Raw genomic sequence first — 21,579 nt, forward strand, 5'->3', positions numbered from 1 at the left:
CGGAAGTATGTTGTCCAACGGTAGACTGGAACCGAAAATTACTTTGAGGGGATGCAGTATCAAAGGTAGCTTCGAGAGGACATATACCCTCTTTGGCTTTACCTGGAGAAACAGTCGTGAGGTCATCATAATTTAGATTGTAGATGGCTTGATGAATATCAGCTACGGAGCCGGGAGTGTGTTGTCCAACGGTAGACTGGAACCGAAAATTGCTTTGAGGGGGTGCAGTATCAAAAGTAGCTTCCAGAGGACATATACTCTCTTTGGCTTTACCTGGAGAAACAGTCGTGAGGTCATCATAATTTAGATTGCAGATGGCTTGATGAATATCAGCTACGGAGCCGGGAGTGTGTTGTCCAACGGTAGACTGGAACCGAAAATTGCTTTGAGGGGGTGCAGTATCAAAAGTAGCTTCGAGAGGACATATACTCTCTTTGGCTTTACCTGGAGAAACAGTTGCGAGTTCATCATCGTTTGGATTGCAGATTGCTGGATGAATATCAGCTACGGAGCCGGGAGTATGTTGTCCAACAGAAGACTGGAACCGAAAATTATTTCGAGGGGGTGCAGTATCAAGGGTAGCTTCGAGAGGACATATACCCTCTTTGGCTTTACCTGGAGAAACAGTTGCGAGTTCATCATCGTTTGGATTGCAGATTGCTGGATGAATATCAGCTACGGAGCCGGGAGTATGTTGTCCAACAGAAGACTGGAACCGAAAATTATTTTGAGGGGGTGCAGTATCAAGGGTAGCTTCGAGAGGACATATACCCTCTTTGGCTTTACCTGGAGTAACAGAAAGTAATCCGTTCAGATATCCTGGTATGCTGGTCGGTAATTGCTATTCGTCACGACTAATTTGCTGACGCTTTCTTTCAACAAGCTTCCTATACACAGCGCATTCGAAACTGTAGGCTGCATGTTTTGTCTCCAGATTCAGCTTCCGGTCCTTATTCATCTGAGCGCAATTAGCACAGCAAAGTAATTCTGATGCACATTCTGCTGTAATGTGGTCCCCTGAGCATTTAGAGCAGACCTGAGAGTTTTTACATTCAGTACTCTTATGTCCATACGCACAGCATTTAAAGCAACGTACTATTCCAAAACACTCAACCACTCTACATCTTTCCCAGCCAATGTTTACACGCCCTAACTTGAGCATGGTCTCAAACGAATCAGCATTCACTTCAATCACATAATTATATGCTGTGTAATCATTCCGCTTAGTTTTAAATAACGTTATGAGTTTTAACTCTGTTAAGTTCACTGATTCATTTTGTTCTTCCAGGCTATTTTTAAGTTCACTCTCTGACAACTGTTCCGCAATCCCCACAATCTTCAATCTTGGTTTTGCCGGTTTCGGAACTGAGATTTCATAATTCTCCCCAAACTTCTCTCTCACCACTGCCACAACTGATTCTATTGCCTCCGCACTTTTCACACCGAGGATGATTGAGCCACCATTGCCTTCTCGAACAGTTTGAATTTTATTCGATGCACGGTCAATTTGGCTACGCAATTCATTTTTTGTTTTCCTAGCACTTTGATTCAATTCTTTAGGGCGCACTAAAATAACGGGTTCATTCTTACGAGGCTGTTTCGGGGTTTCACTGTTACACTTTTCACTAACTTGCGAGTATGGTTCCAACGAACTAGAGCTTTCACCAATTTTTTGTTCATTTTCAACTCTGGGCCGTTTTCTAGGCCTGAGATTCCTGCTCGGACCAGCCGGTGTAGCATCTTTTTCGCCAGCAACACTTCCGTTTTTCAAAACTTCAGCAAATGTGCACGATTTCTGTTCGACCAATTTTCTGCTTTCAGTTAATTCCCGCAAGATTTCTAGCTTGACACTTTCAACTGCACGTTGTATCTGTGACCCAATAGCATCTTCCAATGACTCAATCTTCTCGCTCATTTCATTTTTCCACAACTTCATACTTTCAGTTATTTCCACTAGAATGCTATTGCATTTGGCCAGAATATCGTTGTGACCGCTTTGATGCTTCCGACAGCCATGGCACAAATATTTTAACCCGCGATTTGTTGTCATTGCTTTCAGCCCATGCTTATCGATATCATCTGTACACTTTAAATGCAATATCTTTCCACACGGGCCGTAGCAGAAAACTTTTTCATTCTCTTCGCTTATCGCTCTCGTACAGGCACCGCATTGTAGCGTTGTGGTCATCCCCGCGGCCGCTGACCCGTAGGTCGCCCGCCAAGCAGCACAATAGTATCACTTCGCTTGGGTGTAACTATAACGTTTCTTTAATCACCTCCTGTGCAAGTTAGTTCACGTATACCGACACACCAAAAATATCACAGGAATCTTCGTTTGACGAGCTTCCAAATGCACTAATAATCTCCTCCCAAAACGACTTAAAACACCGATAAAAAGCAATAAAAACACGACGAATTTGTAGAAGACAACTGACGGTCCTGCGCTTCACTACACAATATTCATATCATCATATTCATAAGAAAGGTTCAATGACACTGTATGGAAAAATGTAGTGAATATTTCACGACTTTTGACATCAAAAATGAGCTCAGCACCTCAAAATTAGCTTAAATTGTGATTTTCAGCCAAATTAGGTAACATTTGAGGTTTTGTCCGATTTTTGTTTGAAGACACGACACTGTGCGACGTGCTATTCCCCTTCCCTAGGTTGACGGGTTTGACAGCAGAGTTAAAAATAATCGAAGCTCTTTTTTGACGGCTGAAAATGAACCTGATGCGACTCACGCTGAATAGAAAAAAATATCCATCCAAATATCCATGTTATTCATTCAGTTGAATGTCGTACAATATATTCATTTCACTAATTAATTAGGAAAATGTTTTCAAATTCCGGTAAAACATATGAAACAACAACAAAAATTCTGCAAGCCATTGTTCGAAACGGCATCGTGGCCAAGATGGGACGCTCTCGACTCGAGACACGCACATCAGATAGAAACCTTTTCATGGCATTATGCACTAGGGTGGGGCAAAATGATCGTTTTTTCAGCACAGCACTTTTTTGGTTCCTTTTGGGGTCCCAAACAACTGTGCAAAATTTGGAGTCGATTGGTGTTGACCCGGCGTAGCGCATTGCGTTTGAAATTTGTATGGAGATTAGTATGGGAAAACCTACATTTTTGCATTTTTAATTCTACAGACTACAATTCTTCCTTTAGTATGCAAACAAATAGATAGAAGTGTAGTCCAGGATATGCTGAACAACTTTGCCAAAGGATGTACGGTGTTAGAATGACTCTAAGCCATGTTACAGCTGTTCAAAATTCGATACATCGAATTAAATGCCAAAAATCATTTTTTTTGCCAACACTGCGGGTGTACCAATGGTATTTCATATAGCATTCCAAAATAACATTATATATTTTAGTTTTACCACATTGATATGTTTGGATGAATTATTCAAAAGCCTTAGCTCAATTTCATGAGCGTAGGTAGTTGAGCAATAGGGCGTAGTGAGGGGGGATGGGGGAGGCTTTAATATGTAGAAATTCGAACTGAAATGTTGTCGAGTTGGAATGTTCAGATGAATTATTTCAAAACAATTACACAATGTCCTACGCATAACAGTAACGATGAAATAAAACATACTGTATCCCTTTGCCTTGACTTTTATCAATAGAAGTTACAATGCAGACTGAATCAATTGATGTGGAGTTGATATGTCAGAGGATTGCATCTAATTGTTTTGAAATAATTCATCTGAACATTTCAACTCGACAACATTTCAGTTCGAATTTCTACATATTAAAGCCCCCCCCCCCCCCCTCACTACGCCCCATTGCTTAACTACCTACGCTCATGCTTGAGCTAAGGCTTTTGAATAATTCATCCAAATATATCAATATGGTAAAACTAAAATATATAATGTTATTTTGGAATTCTATATGAAATACCATTGGTACACCGGCAGTGTTGGCAATAAAAATGATTTTTGGCATTTAATTCGATGTATCGAACTTTGAACAGCTATAACTTGGTTTAGAGTGATTCTAACACCATACATCCTTCGGCAAAGTTGTTCAGCATATCCTGGACTACACTTCTATATATTTATTGGCATACTGCAGGAAGAATTGTAGTCTGTAGAACTAAAAACACAAAAAGGTAGGTTTTCCCATACTAATTTCCATACAAATTTCAAACACAATGCGCTTCGCCGGGTCAAAACCAATCGACCCCAAATTTTGCACAGTTGTTTGGGACCCCAAAAGGAACCAAAAAAGTGCTGTGCTCGGTTGATGTGGCTATGATTACATTTTTCTATATAACAATGCCCCACCCTATTATGCACGTTCCCAGACTGCTTCGCGTTGCACTGTACATAGGTTCAGATCGCGAGAACGTATTTCTCTCCAGGAGCAATTCGAGATGGAGGAGTGTCATGCGGACCTGGCATCGCAGACTAATCGTGAGTTATCAAAAAACCGCAAAAAAACGGTGAATTTTGGTCAAAATCGTTAAAGTAACATTTTAGTTCGCCATATTGTAACCGCCATTTTTATTTTTTTGATTATGATACATATTAATTCAAATTTGTGTTCAAAAATCACAAAACCTTTTTTTCTCAATTTTTGCTGAAATACCACTTATTTTTTCAGTGGGGTGTGCCCTATTGGACCGGCCATTTAGAATTTCGAAAAACTGACTTCAGATTCGTAATCAGTGATGTCCTAAACCCGTAATTCTATGTAATTGTAACAAAATGTTGACATTCTACCACGAATAATTCATCAAAAGTGATCTCAAAACTTAAAAACCGTGTTTATCAAAACATGATTTTTCAAAACTGCGCACAATTTCATTTGAAAACGATTTAATTTAAAGAAATCTTTTGATCTTCATTGGAGGAATGACCTATAAAATCTACAAATTCTTTGTATTCACTATTTTATGTAAAGCCCTGAAGTGGAAAAAGGGCCAATAAATCGCTCTTAAAGTTTACGATAGCACTACTACATCAAATTTGATGTTTTAGACCTGTTCTTAGGTCATTGAGAAAAGATAATATTTGTACCCAATATGTGAAACAGGTGGAAATAGATCGAATGCCTTTGAGCAGAAGGATGACCGGAATTGCCTGCAAAAATATTACCACTGAGCGACAGGCATTTGAATTGATCATCTCGGAGGTGGGTATTGAAACGCACTAATCATGCGCAGTAATGGTACTAGTAATCAGTAATCATACTGAGCTATACTGCAGTATAGGCTGGTAGCGCCATGGTCGCTTAGGAAGCGCTCCGCTTCCGCTAGACCATTTGTTCGATTTTGGGTCGGTTAGCAGCCTTAGTAAATGACTTAACGTAAAAATCAAAAACACAAAAATCATTAGTAAAAACTTAGAGATCAATGTGAGGGCCAATATATCGCATTAGTTGACAAATTTTTTTCTGTGTCTTCTCGTATCTAAATACCATTTTTCTCATGAACTTTGTCCCAATGATCATGAAACTATGAATTTTCAGTTTCATTTTATTTTCGGAGTTATGAAGAATTTGAAAAGTGTTCACATTTTTTTAATAGGTACTTTCCTAAGCTAGGTTTTCTTACTGGCAACAATCGATAACAAAAATTCATGAACGCTCTATCAAATAAAAAATTACAAAATAAATACCAATGCTTATTTTAAGAAACTAATTATTTTGAAATGTCTGGTTTTTGTCGGGACTATGTGAGTTTCTGTTCCCGATTTTCGCAATTAAAGCCGTTTGATTTATTGAAATTTCTTTTATCTGAAGTACTGAATAGATCTTCAAGGTATTTGTTACAAAATCGCAATGTTGGTCATTTGATATGTTTGCATGCATGGAACTTATTAGCGAGAACATTTTTTCAAAATTCAAAATGTTCAGAGGCAAGCTGTCATACACAAGATATTGACATTTTAATTTAAGTTTTATTTTAAAATAAATTTTTGTCGAAATAATATTTGTCGGAAATAGAGCTTCTGTTCAAAATCCGAGCCACCTCTAGAAGTCCAGGCCCGAGGGGAAACACGGACCTTATTACATATATCTAATAGTAATTAACCGGATCATGTAAGCAACTCCTCCAACTGAACTCTTAATATATTGAATTAGAAATCTAATGTAAACTAAACAATATAATAACAAACGCTTTCTCTGGAGTGCTTCCATACATTATATTTAACGTGGGCGTTCTAAAATTCAAAAGGCGTAAAACTGCTTTTGTTACACGTAGCGGTAAGCTTTAATCGCCAATGAACAGTAAATATGAGAAAAATAATTTGAATTACAATAATAACGTGCAAATATATAATACAGGTCATTTTTTAAGAATCAGTTTCCCCTACAATGACCTATACTGTTAGACTACTCAGTGTTACGTTATTTGGACACTGTAACTGTAATGGAAAAAGTCGTTTATGGCTACAGCGTGTCCAGAGCATTAATGATTACACTCTGCCGGCAGCGCTACAACGCGCACTGGTGCGAGCAGGTTCTGACTTTTTAATATCCGTTAAGTTGCCTCCCCATTTCATTCGCAAGACAAACGACGAAAAAACAACTATGACCGATATTTTTCATCTTCCGTTTTGCAGGCGTTGACCCCGAAGGAAGTAAACTGCGGTACAGTATATCTGGACCAGTATTCAGCGTGGATCGCGAGACTGGCGTGGTTCGATTACGACAGTCTCTGGACCGTGAGGTGCAGGACAGCGTGGAAGTGATTATCAGCCTAACAGGTATTCAAATTGACTTCCCTTGGCCAAATAAATCTAATCGAGCGTCGTGCTGGTTCAACCGATGTTAGAGTAATCACTATGATGCTAGCAATTAATTGCCGAAGCAAAATGTCTTACATCACATCGGTAATACCGGCCGACATGCTGTTACTAAAACACTTTCACAATCGTTAACTTGCATTTTCTCTGTTCCTCGCTGTGTTTTTATTTTTGTATTTTCATTAGACGAAGGCACACTTGGTACGGAACCAAACACCATCTCGCTGAGGCGTGAAATTCCTATCCGTGACTACAACGACAATACCCCAACGTTCATTGGACGACCCTACAGCGCATCGTTGGTTGAGTCTACCAAACCGGGCACAGCAGTAAAAATCAGCCCAGAGATTATTGTCACCGATCTGGACGAGGGTATGAATGCAGACGTGAAATTGTCCTGCTATGTTGACCCCACTAAAGAAAACGATGACATATGTGAGATGTTCGAGGTAAAGACTGAAAAGATAGCCCAAGGGAAGTATGGAGCTCGCATTATCCTGAAGAAACCACTAGATTTCGAAACAAGACCTTCCTACATCCTGACTATTCAAGCAAAGGATGGAGCCGTTACAAACCCACTCAAATCATACGCCACAATTGCCATCACCATTATTGATGTACAGGATCAACCCCCAGTTTTCATCAACGCACCTTATTCGGCTTCCATACCCGAGAATACCGCTGAAGGAACTATTGTTCTAACAATTAACGCAACAGACGGAGACACTGGTAGTCCACGGCCAATCGTTCTATCGCTGGAAAATGAACAGATGGGACACTTCAAGCTCAAATTCATTGGTAATCCACATTCCGGTGTTGCCAATCTTGTTACCACTGACCGAAAACTTGATCGAGAAGATTTGAAAATAATTCGCAATGGTGGAGCTTACTCATTTTCCGTTCGCGCAACTGAACTTATCAACAACGAAGTCCCGGGGGAATCTACCAACTCGCAAGTCACAATAGTTCTCACAGATGTGGACGATCATATTCCAGAGTTTAATAAACCATCTTTTGAAGTATCCGTTCCAGAAAATTTGGAAAACGACACACCTTTGCCAGATCTCGCCATCATTGTTACCGATATGGATCTAGGGGCAAATAGCAGGTACTCACTATCCCTAAGAAATATTCACAATTCGGAAGGTGTCTTTACTGTCTCTCCAACCCAAGGAGAGGGTCGTACTCCTGTTGTTGTAAAAGTAAAAGATTCATCAAAACTGGACTACGATGTGCAAAATGCTGAATTACGAAAGTTTGTATTTGACATAGTCGCATCTGTCAACAGAAAAGAAAAGTCCAAAACTCAGATAACTGTGCACCTGCAGGATGCAAATGACAATTCTCCTGTTTTTCCGCGTTCCAACTACAAACTTCACGTGAAGGAGAATTCTCCCAAAGGTTTTAAGATAGCGAATATCACAGCTACTGATGATGACACTGGAAAATTCGGTATGCTTACGTATACCGTGAAGGGATTCGGAGCAGACTATTTTTACACCGACCCATCTAGAGGGGGAGTTTATGTTAACCAAAACCTGGACTATGAAATGCAAAAAAGCTACAGTCTGGCACTGGTAGCTACCGATGGAGGCGGTCGCGAAACCAACGCAAACCTTCTGATCGACATAATGGATGTCAATGATAACTACCCGACGTTTGAGTCGCTGGAATACACTCGAACAATTCGGGAAGGGGCGACAGAATTTGAGCCACAGTTCTTCGTACACGCAACGGACGTAGATGGACCCCAGCAAGGGGGCGGAAAGGTGACATATTCGATTGAGTCAGAAAACAGTATCTCCGGACATGTGTTCACGGTTGATCCCATTAGCGGAGAGATAAAAATCACTCGTCCCGTCAACTCGATGGATACCGAACGGGGACAATATGAATTGATTTTGGCTGCTACGGACCATGGAATGCCGCCGTTGAAAAATGACACCCGGGTTCTGGTTCGGGTAGGAATATCCGGAAATCAAAGACCCATCTTCAAGGGTCTATTCACTAACGGTAAAAGTGATATTCCAGGTCCTCCCATCTACCGGGTGAGCATTCCAGAAAATGCTCCTGCTGGGTACATCGTGGCGAATGTCAGCGCGACGGATCCGGATGGAATCGACGATCTGTTGACGTATAAGATCGTTGGTGCGAGTGATAATTTCGAAATTAACGATCAGTAAGTATTATTAAACTAATGCATGCTTTGCGCTGTAAACATTCCACCTTACTTTAGACACAAAATAATAAATCTTCTTTTCGTTCTTCAGAACCGGTCAAATAAAAGTCGCTCGCGATACCCGCCTGGATAGAGACAGCAATCCGGAAAGTTACACCATTGTAGTGAACGCCATTGACGCCGGAATTCCGATTCCAGAAACGGCGACCACGACCGTTTTCGTCAAAATACAAGATGTCAACGACAAACCACCGAAGTTCACCCGGCAAAGCTACACCGCGTACGTATCGGAACGCACCAGCATCGATTCAGAAGTAATCCAAGTGACTGCTACTGACACTGACATTAACGCAAAAATCCTATATTCAATAGTGGATCCAATATCTGCCAAAACTAAAGCTGGTATCCCCTTGCAAACAACAGCGCCTTATGATTTCAAGACTGCATTCCGGATCAGTGAAGATGATGGAGTGATTTATGTGAACAATACTCTGGACTACAACAATGCGGCGGTTATCAGTTTAACGGTTCGAGCAGTGGATGTCAACGCCGAGTATAATATCGATATGCAGCAAGATCGAGCGGAAGTGACAATGTTTATCCAATCTTTCAAAGACACTAACCCAGTCTTCAAAAATAAAGGATGGAACACGGTTAGACCGAAGATAGAAGTCAAAATCAAGGAAGAATTGCCAATCGGTAGTGTAGTAATGAAAATTGAAGCAGAAGATCCAGTTGCTGATGTACCAATAGTGGACTTTGAATTGGTAATGCCTGACGTAGATGGATGCTTTAGCCTGAACGAAAAGACTGGTGACGTGATTCTAAATAAAAGACTGGACTACGAAACAACTAATAAGACACACATAGACTTTGTGGTGCGTGGTATGACAAGTAACCGTAAACGTCAATCGTTGGCGTACGTCAATGTTACTGTAGAGAATGTCAACGATAATGCACCTGTCTTCGAGAAACAAGTCTATCGAGTAACGGTCATGGAATCCGATCGCTATCCCCATTCGCTGGTCACTGTCAAAGCAACCGACAACGATGCAGTATTGTCCGAAAAGGATAGATTATCCGGCTTCAGCAGTGTGTTGTACAGCTTAGCTGGATCCCACGCGAATTTATTTATGATCGACAATAAAACCGGAAAGATTGGTATAGCCAAAAGCCAAAGCCTAGATCGAGAAAAGCAGTCCGTGTTGAAACTATCGGTTATTGCGGAAGATATGCCGGCCAATGCCGGCGATACTAAGCGAGGTTATGCTGAAATTATTGTTGATGTGCTAGATGTCAACGACAATGCGCCCAATTTTGGACAGAAATCATACACGGCCGTAATACCGGAAAATGTTCTAGCCGATACTTTTGTGATCGCCATTACAGCTAATGATCCGGACGAGGGGCCAGGTGGAGAGGTGCGCTACGATTTCTTAAACGAAGGAGAAGCTAATGGTGAGTAATATCATTGTTTATTCATTGTCTTCTTAATTTTTAATTATTTAAGATTGAAATTATTTATATAGAGGAACCCGGATCTATTAAGACCGTGGGGGTAATCGAGCGCCATTCTAAGCTTAATGAGATACGAGTTTTATTTTTTGCCACCCTCGCAATAAAAATCATTATGATGGTAAAACTGAGATTAACCCATTATAACCTAGTTATATTATAACTTTTAGTTATCTGTTCAATACTTCGTGAGCCTTCATATTAAGCCCAAATGAGTATGGGAAAAACAAAATAACTACTTTGGAAAATTTAAAATTAAAATTTAAAATATTAAGGACATTATACATGCGAGCCACAACATAGCTCCTACGCCGGACAAACCCCTCTCCCCTGCCTAACCCTGTACCTGACATGAGTAAATATAAAAATACGTTTTTCAATACACTAACCTTGCCGGTGTACCACGAAACCGCTACTTGAAGAAGCTAGAACATTTTCCTATACAATCAACCAGAGTTTTTGACGGAATTCCATCTGCAGCTCTTATTTTGTGCGAAAATATCACCCTTTTTCACTTCTTATTTTTCTTCTTCTCATTTTCAGAACACTTTTTCAAATGCACTTTAATCATACACCAATGAAAAAACACCCGCGAAACTTTAATCGTTTACTAACTAAACTTCAAATTTTCTGCCAATGTGCAGATAACCGAAGGAATATGTCCGAAAACTCGCATTTGTGCGTTTGTATTTTCACTTCGAATTCCAATTTTTCAATGTTCAATGTAAACAAGCACGTCGGTGCCTAGCAACAAGCGTGTGTTCCTGGCTTCCACATATCGTACCCTTAAGGTCCGAATTTCGTCTCTATTGTAAAAGGATGGACTCGAGACGTTGGTCCAAGTGTGCCGTGGTGACTAACGACTGTTGCGCCCGCGCGTTATTTTTAGTATGCCGGGTAACACAAAAAATCAAATATTTTGAAAACCTTATGTTTGATCAAAAATTTGTTTATTGGAATTAAAAGCTGATAATACATGCAACATTTTACAACTTAAACGCTGTGAATATCGCGTGAAGAAACCGATTCAAACCGAATTTGTTTTAAAGATAGTATATATAGTTAACATTTTTTAAATATTTTTTTGATATTTTCTAGATAAAACATTTGTTAAACCACCAGTGAAGTTTGGTGCGATTAGAAATTAAACTTTGGCGGTAAAAAATATTACAATATAAAGGTGTATAAATTTTCAATTAACAAATACTATTATAAATATTTCGAATAACGGCAAAATATTTCACAAAGATGTTCACGGATTCCCAAATAACAAAATTAAAACAAGTTTTGCAAAATTCACCACTTTGTGAAAAATGAGTAGGACACTTCAGAAATTTTCACTCATTTACCTACCTAAAAAGGCGATTTGCTTAGGTAGGTCCAAATAGCCCCGGGTTTTCCTAATTAATACATAAACAGTGGCGTAGTAGCAAAATTTTTCGGAGCGACATGGATATTTTTTGTATATGAATATATACAATATATTTATTTATTTATTTATTTATTTATTTATTTATTTATTTATTTATTTATTTATTTATTTATTTATTTATTTATTTATTTATTTATTTATTTATTTATTTATTTATTTATTTATTTATTTATTGAATATCGTGTAACGTAAGACATGTATCTTGTTCAATGTTACAGTTCAGATTGCTGGAGTTCAAAAACATGAGACTATAAAAATATGCTTTGTGCATATTGTTCTCTTTAACTAACCGCGCCCGTCTATTGATAGTTCAGTAGGAGATCCCTTTTGAAGCACGATCTGGAATTAATTAATTTAATATAACTGGGCAAACTATTACAATTAACAATACTTCTGACGAAGAACGAATGACCGTAATATGTTGAAGAATGTTGTGGAACTCTAACCCCAGTAGAAGCAGTAGCAGCAGCAGTAGATATTCCTCAGGGCCAGCAGCAACAGCAACCATCAGCATGCCATAGGTACACTTATTGACTTTTAGGACGGAAGAAATCACGGGAATTAAAAAGGAATGGATACATGGGAACCGCTAAAACTAGGAAAAGAAAAAAGTATTCGAGGATAGGTTTAATTGTTTTTATTAGCTTTTAGGAGTGGACGGAGAGAAGAATGTAGGGAGCGGAACAAGGGAATTGTTGGAAGGAATGCAGAAATATTTATTGGATAGGGTTTTTACTGAACGACGAAATCTGTTGAAGTGAATGGACCACAGTAGCCTTTTCTGAACCTTTGGGTTTTACGTAAACGATTCCATCGCGCGTTGTTACGCTTTCGAATCTTCCCGCTTTCTTCAACGTAACAGCTTCACTCCGAATCCGTCGAGCATTGGCGGTTAGATTTTCATTGACGTATATACGGTTATCACTCGCGAATCCGATATCACGAAGGCAAAGTGATCGTTGAGGAGGTATTTACGATAGAACTCATTCCTCTTATTGCGAAGAGCGAATTCACATAGTATAGGTGGTGTCAGCCCAGGAGTGATTGGGGTACGAGAAAGACGTTGCAGGTCAGCCAGTGGAACGTTGTTGTCGTTATACCCAATAGACGCGGCAATTTTACAAAACACATTCACTAGATCTTCCTGATTACGATAAGGAACGCTAGAAATAATTAATTCCTTGCTCTTATCAAGACGGATAGTTGATTCAGCGATGTAATCCATCTCACAATGTGCAGCTGAGACTTCTTCCTCAAGTTGTATAACTTTTCCCGAAAACTCCTCTCGAACCGCTGATAATTGATTTGCAATCTTCGTGATCCGTTTCTCCAGTGCAGCATTACAGCTTTCAATTTTCGCCTCGATTCTTTCGCTAGTGGTAGATAACATTGTCTGCATTTTGCTCCATAATTCGTCCAGGCTTGTAATTCCTCCGTCATCATTTTTTGAAACATCTTCACGAGATCGTTTAGCTAGCGAGCCAATCATATTTAGAGACGATGTCGAACCAGAACGTGTCACAACTTTTGTGTTTTGAGCCATTTGGATGCAGTGACAATCGGTAAACACCGTAAAGGCAAAGATGAAAAAACTGAAGGGCTCACACCGATGAATAAGGCGTCGTGAATTAGAATCAGTGCTATTTTTCGTCTGCAAAGGCACTTTATGGATAAAACTTTATATTTCACCACTTCGCGGGACTTAGCTGGATAATTATCCGAATATTTATCCGCAAACTAAGCTATTCTTCAGCTGATAAACGTACGATTTGGCCGTTAGCACTAACAAGCTTATGCACTATCACACATACCCTTCAGAAACTTGATATATGTATGTATGTATATATGTTTTAGGGAGCAGAAAAATTGTTCAAAAACAACCTGAGCAGGGGAAAATGTACAAAAACCAAAAACTCAGGGAACGAAGAACGATTTTATCTGCCCCCGACTTTGTCTACCCCCGATTTTATCAGTTTTTTGATCCGATTTTGTCAGCCTTATATGAAAATTTATAGTTATTAGTTTGACGGGCTCTAGCAGACGAACCAACTTTATTTCGAGTAAATCCTTTCTTGAGCATATTTTTCTTATCTTATAGATCCAAAATATGCAAAAATAAAATTTTTATTATTTTTTTGGAAATTTTACACTGTCATGCCCCCTTAATGAAAATTTAAACTAAATAATCAGAAAGGGTTATGAAGCTATATCTAGAGACTAAAGAAGAGTATTTTAAGAGTTTCGGTTTATTAAAAATAAAGGGAAATATATGTCCCGATTTTTTCAATGTCCCCGTTTTATCAGCCTAAAATTCACCAAGAGGCTTATAAAAACTGGTTTTCACTGTATTACCGTTTACTTGATCACTAATAGTTACAAGAAATATCCGTAGAACTGAAGTTATTGCAATTGTTCTGATTGCATTTCACTGGAGCAGTGCTGCCAGAGACATTTTCAGTTATCGGCGAAAATTAAATTTTAACATCTCTTCGTTGTCTTCAAATATTTTGAAAGATTGATAAAACTTATCAATTTAGACTGCTTTAGATTACCTTTTCTGCCCAATTAAACTATTGAAAACATTACAGGGGAGATATTAATTAAGAATCAGTATGTAAAATTGAGGAGCTTACATTGCTAGAGTAGCACCTATCTTGATCAAAACAGCTTTTTCGTGTTTCTTTACTCCAACACTTTTAAGAAAAATGGTTCAGGTGTTAGGAAATATTAGGTATGAAAAGGTTAATTTTATGCACATTATTGATATTATTCGTCTTATAAATTTAATTCATTTTTTTGGTTTTTTATTCATATTATTTCTTTCATTTATTTTAATTATTTCATTAAATTGTTGATTTTTCCCAATTCATATTTTTTTCAGTTTCTTTATTTTATTACTATTTTTATCATAGGATGACAGTTTGGTAACTTGAAACAATTTAATTCGCCCTCTTAATTTTATAACTTTTTTAATATTGTCTTGTTACTATTTTTCTATAATTTATTAAGTTTATTCGAAGTACCAACTTCGCGTGAGTTCGGCAAACTAATGAATGATGCAACAGTGATATGTGTAAGAAATTTCTCATCTCACTGATAAGAGGATAAAGTCGGCTTTTCGCTCTACCTTTGATTTGATTTGACCATCGAAATTCCTCGCCATGATGTCCCATGCTAATTTGATTGATATAGTATCTAAACAGGGAATCGTAAGAGTTATAAGAAATGTCTCATCACACCGTTAGGTGGATTAAAAGGGTTTTAATTTCTGTACTTTATTTATAACAATGCACACTGTATTTTTCCGCCAATTGTTTTATGACCTTCACTCTGATGCTATAGTTATAGTGATTGATCCCCCTTGAAGTGAACTATTTGATATATTTTATCAAAGGATGAAAAACAATATGAAGTCTTCAAAAATATTAAAGAACGCGTTTTTGCGAACATCCCTACTGAAGACCAAAAATCATTATTTATAGTACATTCGAAGTTATTGACCGTTGTTTGTAAATGACCTCTGAAAAGCATTTCTTCATCATAAATTCTTAAATAACGCAGATGAAGCTTCAGGATGTTCGAGAAAGATGTTCACATTATCAAGATACACATCTATCGAGCTATCTCTTTGGACTTGGAAGTTATTGGGTGAGTTTTGGTAAAATTAGCAAAAGTTTTGAAAGCAATAAGTTTTGAACGGACAGTTGCAATTAGAAATACTACGTCAACACTAAAAAACTCAATAGAGTTTTCTTGTCTCTCGTTATCTTCAGTAGAATTATAGATGATTTGAAAAAGCTATTGTTTTTTTGTTCAAAAAATGTACAATATCTCCAAAATACTCGAGATAAGAAAAATTATGCGTTAATAAAATTTGTGTATCTCGACGAGAAAAATAACTTCGCAGAATATATGAAACCTGTAGGAATGATAACTGAAAATATATTCAAAAACCTATTTTAATCCACCTAGCGGTGCAATTGTGCCTTTCTCAATCATGAATCATGAGAATGTGTGCATTGTTTATATTCAGTAAAAGCTTTTAAATGCATATATTACATTTTATTATTATACATCACATGACAACTATATACAGGAAAATAAATCATTATTCGAGTTCTAAAATTTTGTAAAAGAAAAAACAACCACTGTAATATTGAACTAAAAAAGGTGCGAAATCGGCAAAGTTCCAAAAAGTCGATTTTCATAAAAAAAAAATTTTCGAGATAACATAATATCTCGACGTTTCATGGATTTTAAAGATGTTTGGCATCAAAAATACGAATTCGATTTCTGAAATTTCATGGGGTCCCCCCTTTGAAAAAAAAATTGAGTTCCGGCTTATATGGGAATTTCATATGTGACCGGACGATTTGTCTATATTTCCGGACTCATATAAGCGATCCGTACGAAATTTTATAGACATCTGTGAGGATATTATAGCTATCATTTGGGACCAAGTTTGTGAAAATCGGCCCGACCATTTCCGGGAAACTGATGTGAGTTCGAAAATTTTGAAAGATGGCCGCTTTTCCCGGGCACTTCCGGAACCGTCTATGGTGGTCAATGTAGTCAACGAAAGTTTGGTTGGCCGTCGGTGACCTAGAACAGCAAATTTAAGTTGTTTGAGAGACATTTTAGCGAAATTTTTACTTTTTTGCCTTCATCGGAGTATCGGTTTGAATCACAATTTGCTATGTGATCGCACGCCACAACCTGTAACTCCGGAACCGGAAGTCGGATCGGGATGAAATTGAATAGCCATTTACGGGGACGCAATACCTTTCATTTGAGACCAAGTTTAGTCGAATCATCTCCGAGAAACCGATGTGACTGTTATTCTGAATTTAGATACTTCCGCCGGGGCTTCCGGAACCGATGATGGTGGCCAATGTGGCCAAATAGACTTTGAATAGATGTTAGTGACCTAATACTACAAATCGACGCAGTTGTGGTCACATTTTGGAAAAATTTTCACCTTTATACATTCATTGCAGAATTTATTAAAATCGACATTTTCTGCGTGTTCGCACTGATCACCCTGTAATTCCGGAACCGGAAGTCGGATCCATTAGAAATTCAATAGCAGCCTATGGAAACGTTGCACCTTTCATTTGAGACTAAGTTTGTCAAAATCGGTTCAGCCATCTCTGAGAAAAATGCGTGACATTTTTGGTCACATACACACACACAGACGCACATACACATATACATACATACATACATACACACATACATACACACACACATAAACAAACAGACATTTGTCGAACTCGACGAACTGAATCGAATGGTGCATGTCACTCAACCCTCCGGGCCTCCGTTAAAAAGTCGTTTTTCAGAGCAATTGCAATACCTTTCTATTGAGAAAGGCAAAACAAATTTGGAGGCAAACCAAATATAACGAACTATAACTTCTTAAGCCTTTTAAGAAGAGACTTCGTTTAATTAGCAAAAATATTCGTGTAAGTAATCTCCACAACTTTTAGCTGATTTCTTTTACTAAATTAAAAAAATTGTTGAAAAAATCTCACTTGTAGGAGGATTAATCACGACAATCACAGCAGTAAATGACAAATCTTGCTAATTTTGAAGAGTTGTCCGAAAACACTATTGCCGTAAACTCAGCCATTTCAACGCTAACAACCAAACACTATTTTTCAAAAAATACCACTTTTATTCAAAAATACACCATTTAAGTTATTGTTGTAATATACAAGTTGTTCAGTTCGATAATTCAAACCTTTGTTACGGTACATACCAAACTTGTCAGAAAGAAAAGTTATATTAATGAATTGGCTTCAAAGGGATCATTCACAAAAAATCAACAATAATGTTGAAGATACTGTATCGATTTTGTTGGCTATTTTGAAAGTTTATCGCAAATGATCAGTAGAACCTTGCGACAATTGAAACATAGTAACAATGTTGACGATATTAAACATAAAAGCATTGTGTCTTCAGCAAAGTTGTTTTTGAAAACCCAAGTAACCATAAGCATTAAGCCATTGCACAATATTGGCTCTACATTTTGCACAAATGTTGCATTGAAACTCAATTATAGCATTAACAATGCAATCAAGCTCTATATTAGCATTATAAATGCGTACATGCACAGCATTCATTCGAACATATGCAATATAATCTAGATTGCAAAAGCTGCGCACTTGCCGTGAGGGACGAGGCATGGTACCTCTATTTGGGCTTTACTAAAGTATATTTTCATAAAATATTATTCATATCGTGTGAGTACGAAATTCCATTACAATGCAACAGAAGGAAGTCAATTACGGTACAAACAATATTTTTATATTTTTCCTTTTTGTTCAAGACTGCCATATATGTAGATTTAACGCAGACATTAGGCTACGTTATAATGCTTATTGGTTACTTGGGAAGCTTGCTCTACAACTTTGCTGAAGATATAATTTTGATATATACACTTGGTAAATATATCTTACTTTTAGGGAAATACATCATTAAAATACTAATATTATATGAAAGGGCTTGTAATGGCCGCAAATTCCTCCAAAGTCGTAATTGACCCGAATTTAACGATTTAGGCGCAAGATTTTGGCAAAAAAAACACTGTACAATGGTCTATACCGCGAGCTAAAGCGCCTCCATGTTGCATCCTCCATGCAATTTTTGTTATTTCTTGAAGGCTGAAAAGTTGGACAACGATGCACGATAAACTGCTTGTCGTGGAAAAAGCATTTTTGTTCTGATATTACCCAACACTAGTACTTTACGACAACGTTTTCAAAAAATTTTAAAATGAATGCTTAAAATCATACATTCATTCCAAAAAAGCATCCAATAGAATTGAATATTAATTCCCTCACTAACAGCCAAACGTCTTTATATTTCCCATCAGGTCTCCTCCACATCAATCCAAAATCGGGTGAAATCAAAACGAAAGTTCTGCTGACCGGGAAAGGTAGGTCGGACCCGTACGAGCTGGTCGTCCGTGCCCAAGACAATGGAAACCAACTACCGAAGCAACGTTCACTGTACAGTGACGTCACATTCACGCTGTACATTGGCGACATAAGCGCAAACGATGGTATTCCTTTCTTCATTGCTCCGAAAGTGGGACAAATAGCAAATGTGACCGAGGTAAGCCAATGTTGGGGTTCGATTCGAGACAGTTCGAGCAAATATTAAAAATGATAAAGTGCACTCTCACATGGCGCTTAAATGTGCTTTGTAATCACGCACACATGGGTTCGGGGAAGAGAACGAAATCAAATTTTGATTGATTACTGGTCCTTAGAGCTTTCGACCAAATTATAGGAGGGGAAACGAATAACTATTTTGACGTGTAATTGATTAGTTTTGTTCACATTTTTCAGAACGCAACAATAGGCGCACCAGTATTTCAAGTTGTCGCCAGTGATCCCGACAGTCCTGCCACTGCTAGTGGAACACTTCGATATCGGATTCAATCGGACATCGAGGATGCTAAATCGTTCAGAATTGATGCAAAAACCGGTTTGATTTCTACTACAAAACCAATGGATCGGGAGGAAAAATCTATGTACAACATAATCATCGAAGTCAGCGACATGGGAGAACCTCCGCAAGCATCAACGATTGTCTTGAGAATCAACGTGCTAGATATCGATGACCATAAGCCTAGATTCGTACGAGATATTGATGCACAACCTATCGAGATGATGGTGCTAGAAGAACAACCTGCTGGTGCCATCGTGGGTAATATTTCTGCTATAGATGAAGACATCGGCGAGAATGGTGCCATAGATTACGACTTTATAGATGGCAACGAGTTGGGGTTATTCAAAATTTCTCGAACTCAAAGCAATGCCGCTGTTATTACAACCACCCAACCTATTGATCGCGAAAAACTTGAATTTGTGAGTCTCACAATTAAGTGTTTCAAACATAAGACTGATCCTATACCGAATGTATCTACGTACAATAAGTATGATAGATCCGAACAGAAGATCTTCATTCACATAGTCGATATCGATGATCATTTGCCACAATTTGAAAAGGAAAATCAAACAATCGGAATCCGACATTACGTGCCAATTGACACTCCGATAGTAACATGCAAGGCACACGACGAGGATCCTGCAGCTGCTTCAATTTTTTATAGTTTGTTAAATGTAACATTCGTCCCACAATTCTTCCGTCGAGACAATCGGTCTGAAAATCATAGCAACGTATTCAGTTTAAACAACGCTACCGGAGAAATACGCACTACCGGTAGTATGTCTGACTTTGTAGACGGATTCTTTCAAGTTACCGTAAAAGCAAACAACTCAAGAAACTTGGACCGTTTCACGGAGAACCATCTGAAGATATTCGTGATTCGCGATAAGTCTTTGCTACGATTCGTTTTCTCCAAACCTCCCACGGAAGTCAACAATGTATTGGAGAATTTTGCATCTGAACTTCAGTCCAAACTGACACAGTCCAATATTGAACTGTCACTTTTCGATGCTCAGGTTCTTGCTAAACCAGATCATAGTTTAGATTTCAGTTCGACTAGCTCCTGCTTCCAGCTGTCCCGATATGGTTCGGCCCTTTCGCCACAGGAAATGCTCAAATTGATGAACAGCCAAGAAATGAAAGATGCTCTACTGGAAACTTATCTAAGATATTCGGTACATAAGATTGATTCATGCTCTATATCACGCAACCCCCAAACGGCAGCACTGATAGCATCGTCCGGCACCTGGCTTGTCATACTGGCAGGGTTGATAGGTTTCGCCGCTTTTGCTTCCACCATGACTGCATGTTGTTTAGCTAGAAGGTAAGCTGCAAACCTAAGTAAAAAAATCTTAACATTTGTTGAATGTTGATTTTTTTGTAGATACAAAACTCAACTCCGATTGACGGCAACATCACAGCGAGTGGGGAGCTCGGATATTTACGGTAGTGCCACACCGGTATTGTATACCGAGCCAATCTACGGTGTTTTGTAGCGAAGAAATCCTCGAAAATCAAACGAACATAGTCTGTACAAAACAAGTCACACAAAAGTCATAAGAACGTCGCGAAATCCAAGGCACCGAACGTGCGTCGCTAGGGTTCAAAAGTGTTACCCTAGTGAGCCACGGCCACGGTCATTCGCCGGAACTGCTAACAAGCCGATGTTGATAAACTTGCCTTACCGTAACACTAATAAACAATTGGAGAGAACGGCACGCCATAACCTTGGAACTGCGCGCCGTCAAAAATGTTAAGTTTTGACTGTTGCAATTGAAAAGCAAATAAAACAATAGTTAGAATAAGCTATTTATTTTTTAATGTAAAAGCCCATCAGAGATGCAAACAAACTATGTTTCGGTCGATAGGGAAAATTTGCGCAGAGGGATAGACTACATGTACGACGTGAGTTTGCGAGATTGGCTTCGACGCCACGCCGCCGTTTCGAAACGCGGTAGGATGATTGGAACGTGAGATTTTCTTGTAAATATAGTAACAGAAAGCAAAATAAACTTTTAATTATTAAAAACGTGTACCGTCTGTCCGAAATTCATGTATGTGTGAGCTAGTAAAAAAATCATTGGCATTTTCGGGATCCGCTAATTTTATTTTTTATTTTTTCATAGCATCTGTAATTGTATTGAAAAAATTGTGTAAAAATTTCAGTATGGAGCTCGAAGTATTTTACGAGATATTTCGATTATAACAGACCTATCACTGGGCGTTTT

At 38.3% G+C, this 21,579-nt stretch overlaps 1 protein-coding gene across 2 annotated transcripts in view; it reads left to right on the forward strand.

Annotated features, from left to right (window-relative positions):
- LOC131689505 (cadherin-23) overlaps positions 1-21,349 on the forward strand; it is an 83,067-nt gene extending 61,718 nt beyond the window's left edge. The window contains exons 2-7 of one of the 2 annotated variants that reach the window (XM_058974642.1): positions 6,585-6,728; positions 6,954-8,946; positions 9,038-10,404; positions 18,771-19,012; positions 19,249-20,675; positions 20,736-21,349. In XM_058974642.1, the coding sequence (XP_058830625.1) occupies positions 6,585-6,728; positions 6,954-8,946; positions 9,038-10,404; positions 18,771-19,012; positions 19,249-20,675; positions 20,736-20,847 (5,285 nt within the window). In that variant the 3' untranslated portion in view covers positions 20,848-21,349. Of the gene's footprint in view, positions 1-6,584; positions 6,729-6,953; positions 8,947-9,037; positions 10,405-18,770; positions 19,013-19,248; positions 20,680-20,735 lie in introns of those variants that run through there. The other variant, XM_058974643.1, reaches the window with a different exon arrangement.
- The last annotated feature ends 230 nt before the right edge of the window (positions 21,350-21,579 follow it).

This window comes from Topomyia yanbarensis, chromosome 3 (assembly GCF_030247195.1).
Source record: "Topomyia yanbarensis strain Yona2022 chromosome 3, ASM3024719v1, whole genome shotgun sequence".
NCBI classification, from domain to species: domain Eukaryota; kingdom Metazoa; phylum Arthropoda; class Insecta; order Diptera; family Culicidae; genus Topomyia; species Topomyia yanbarensis.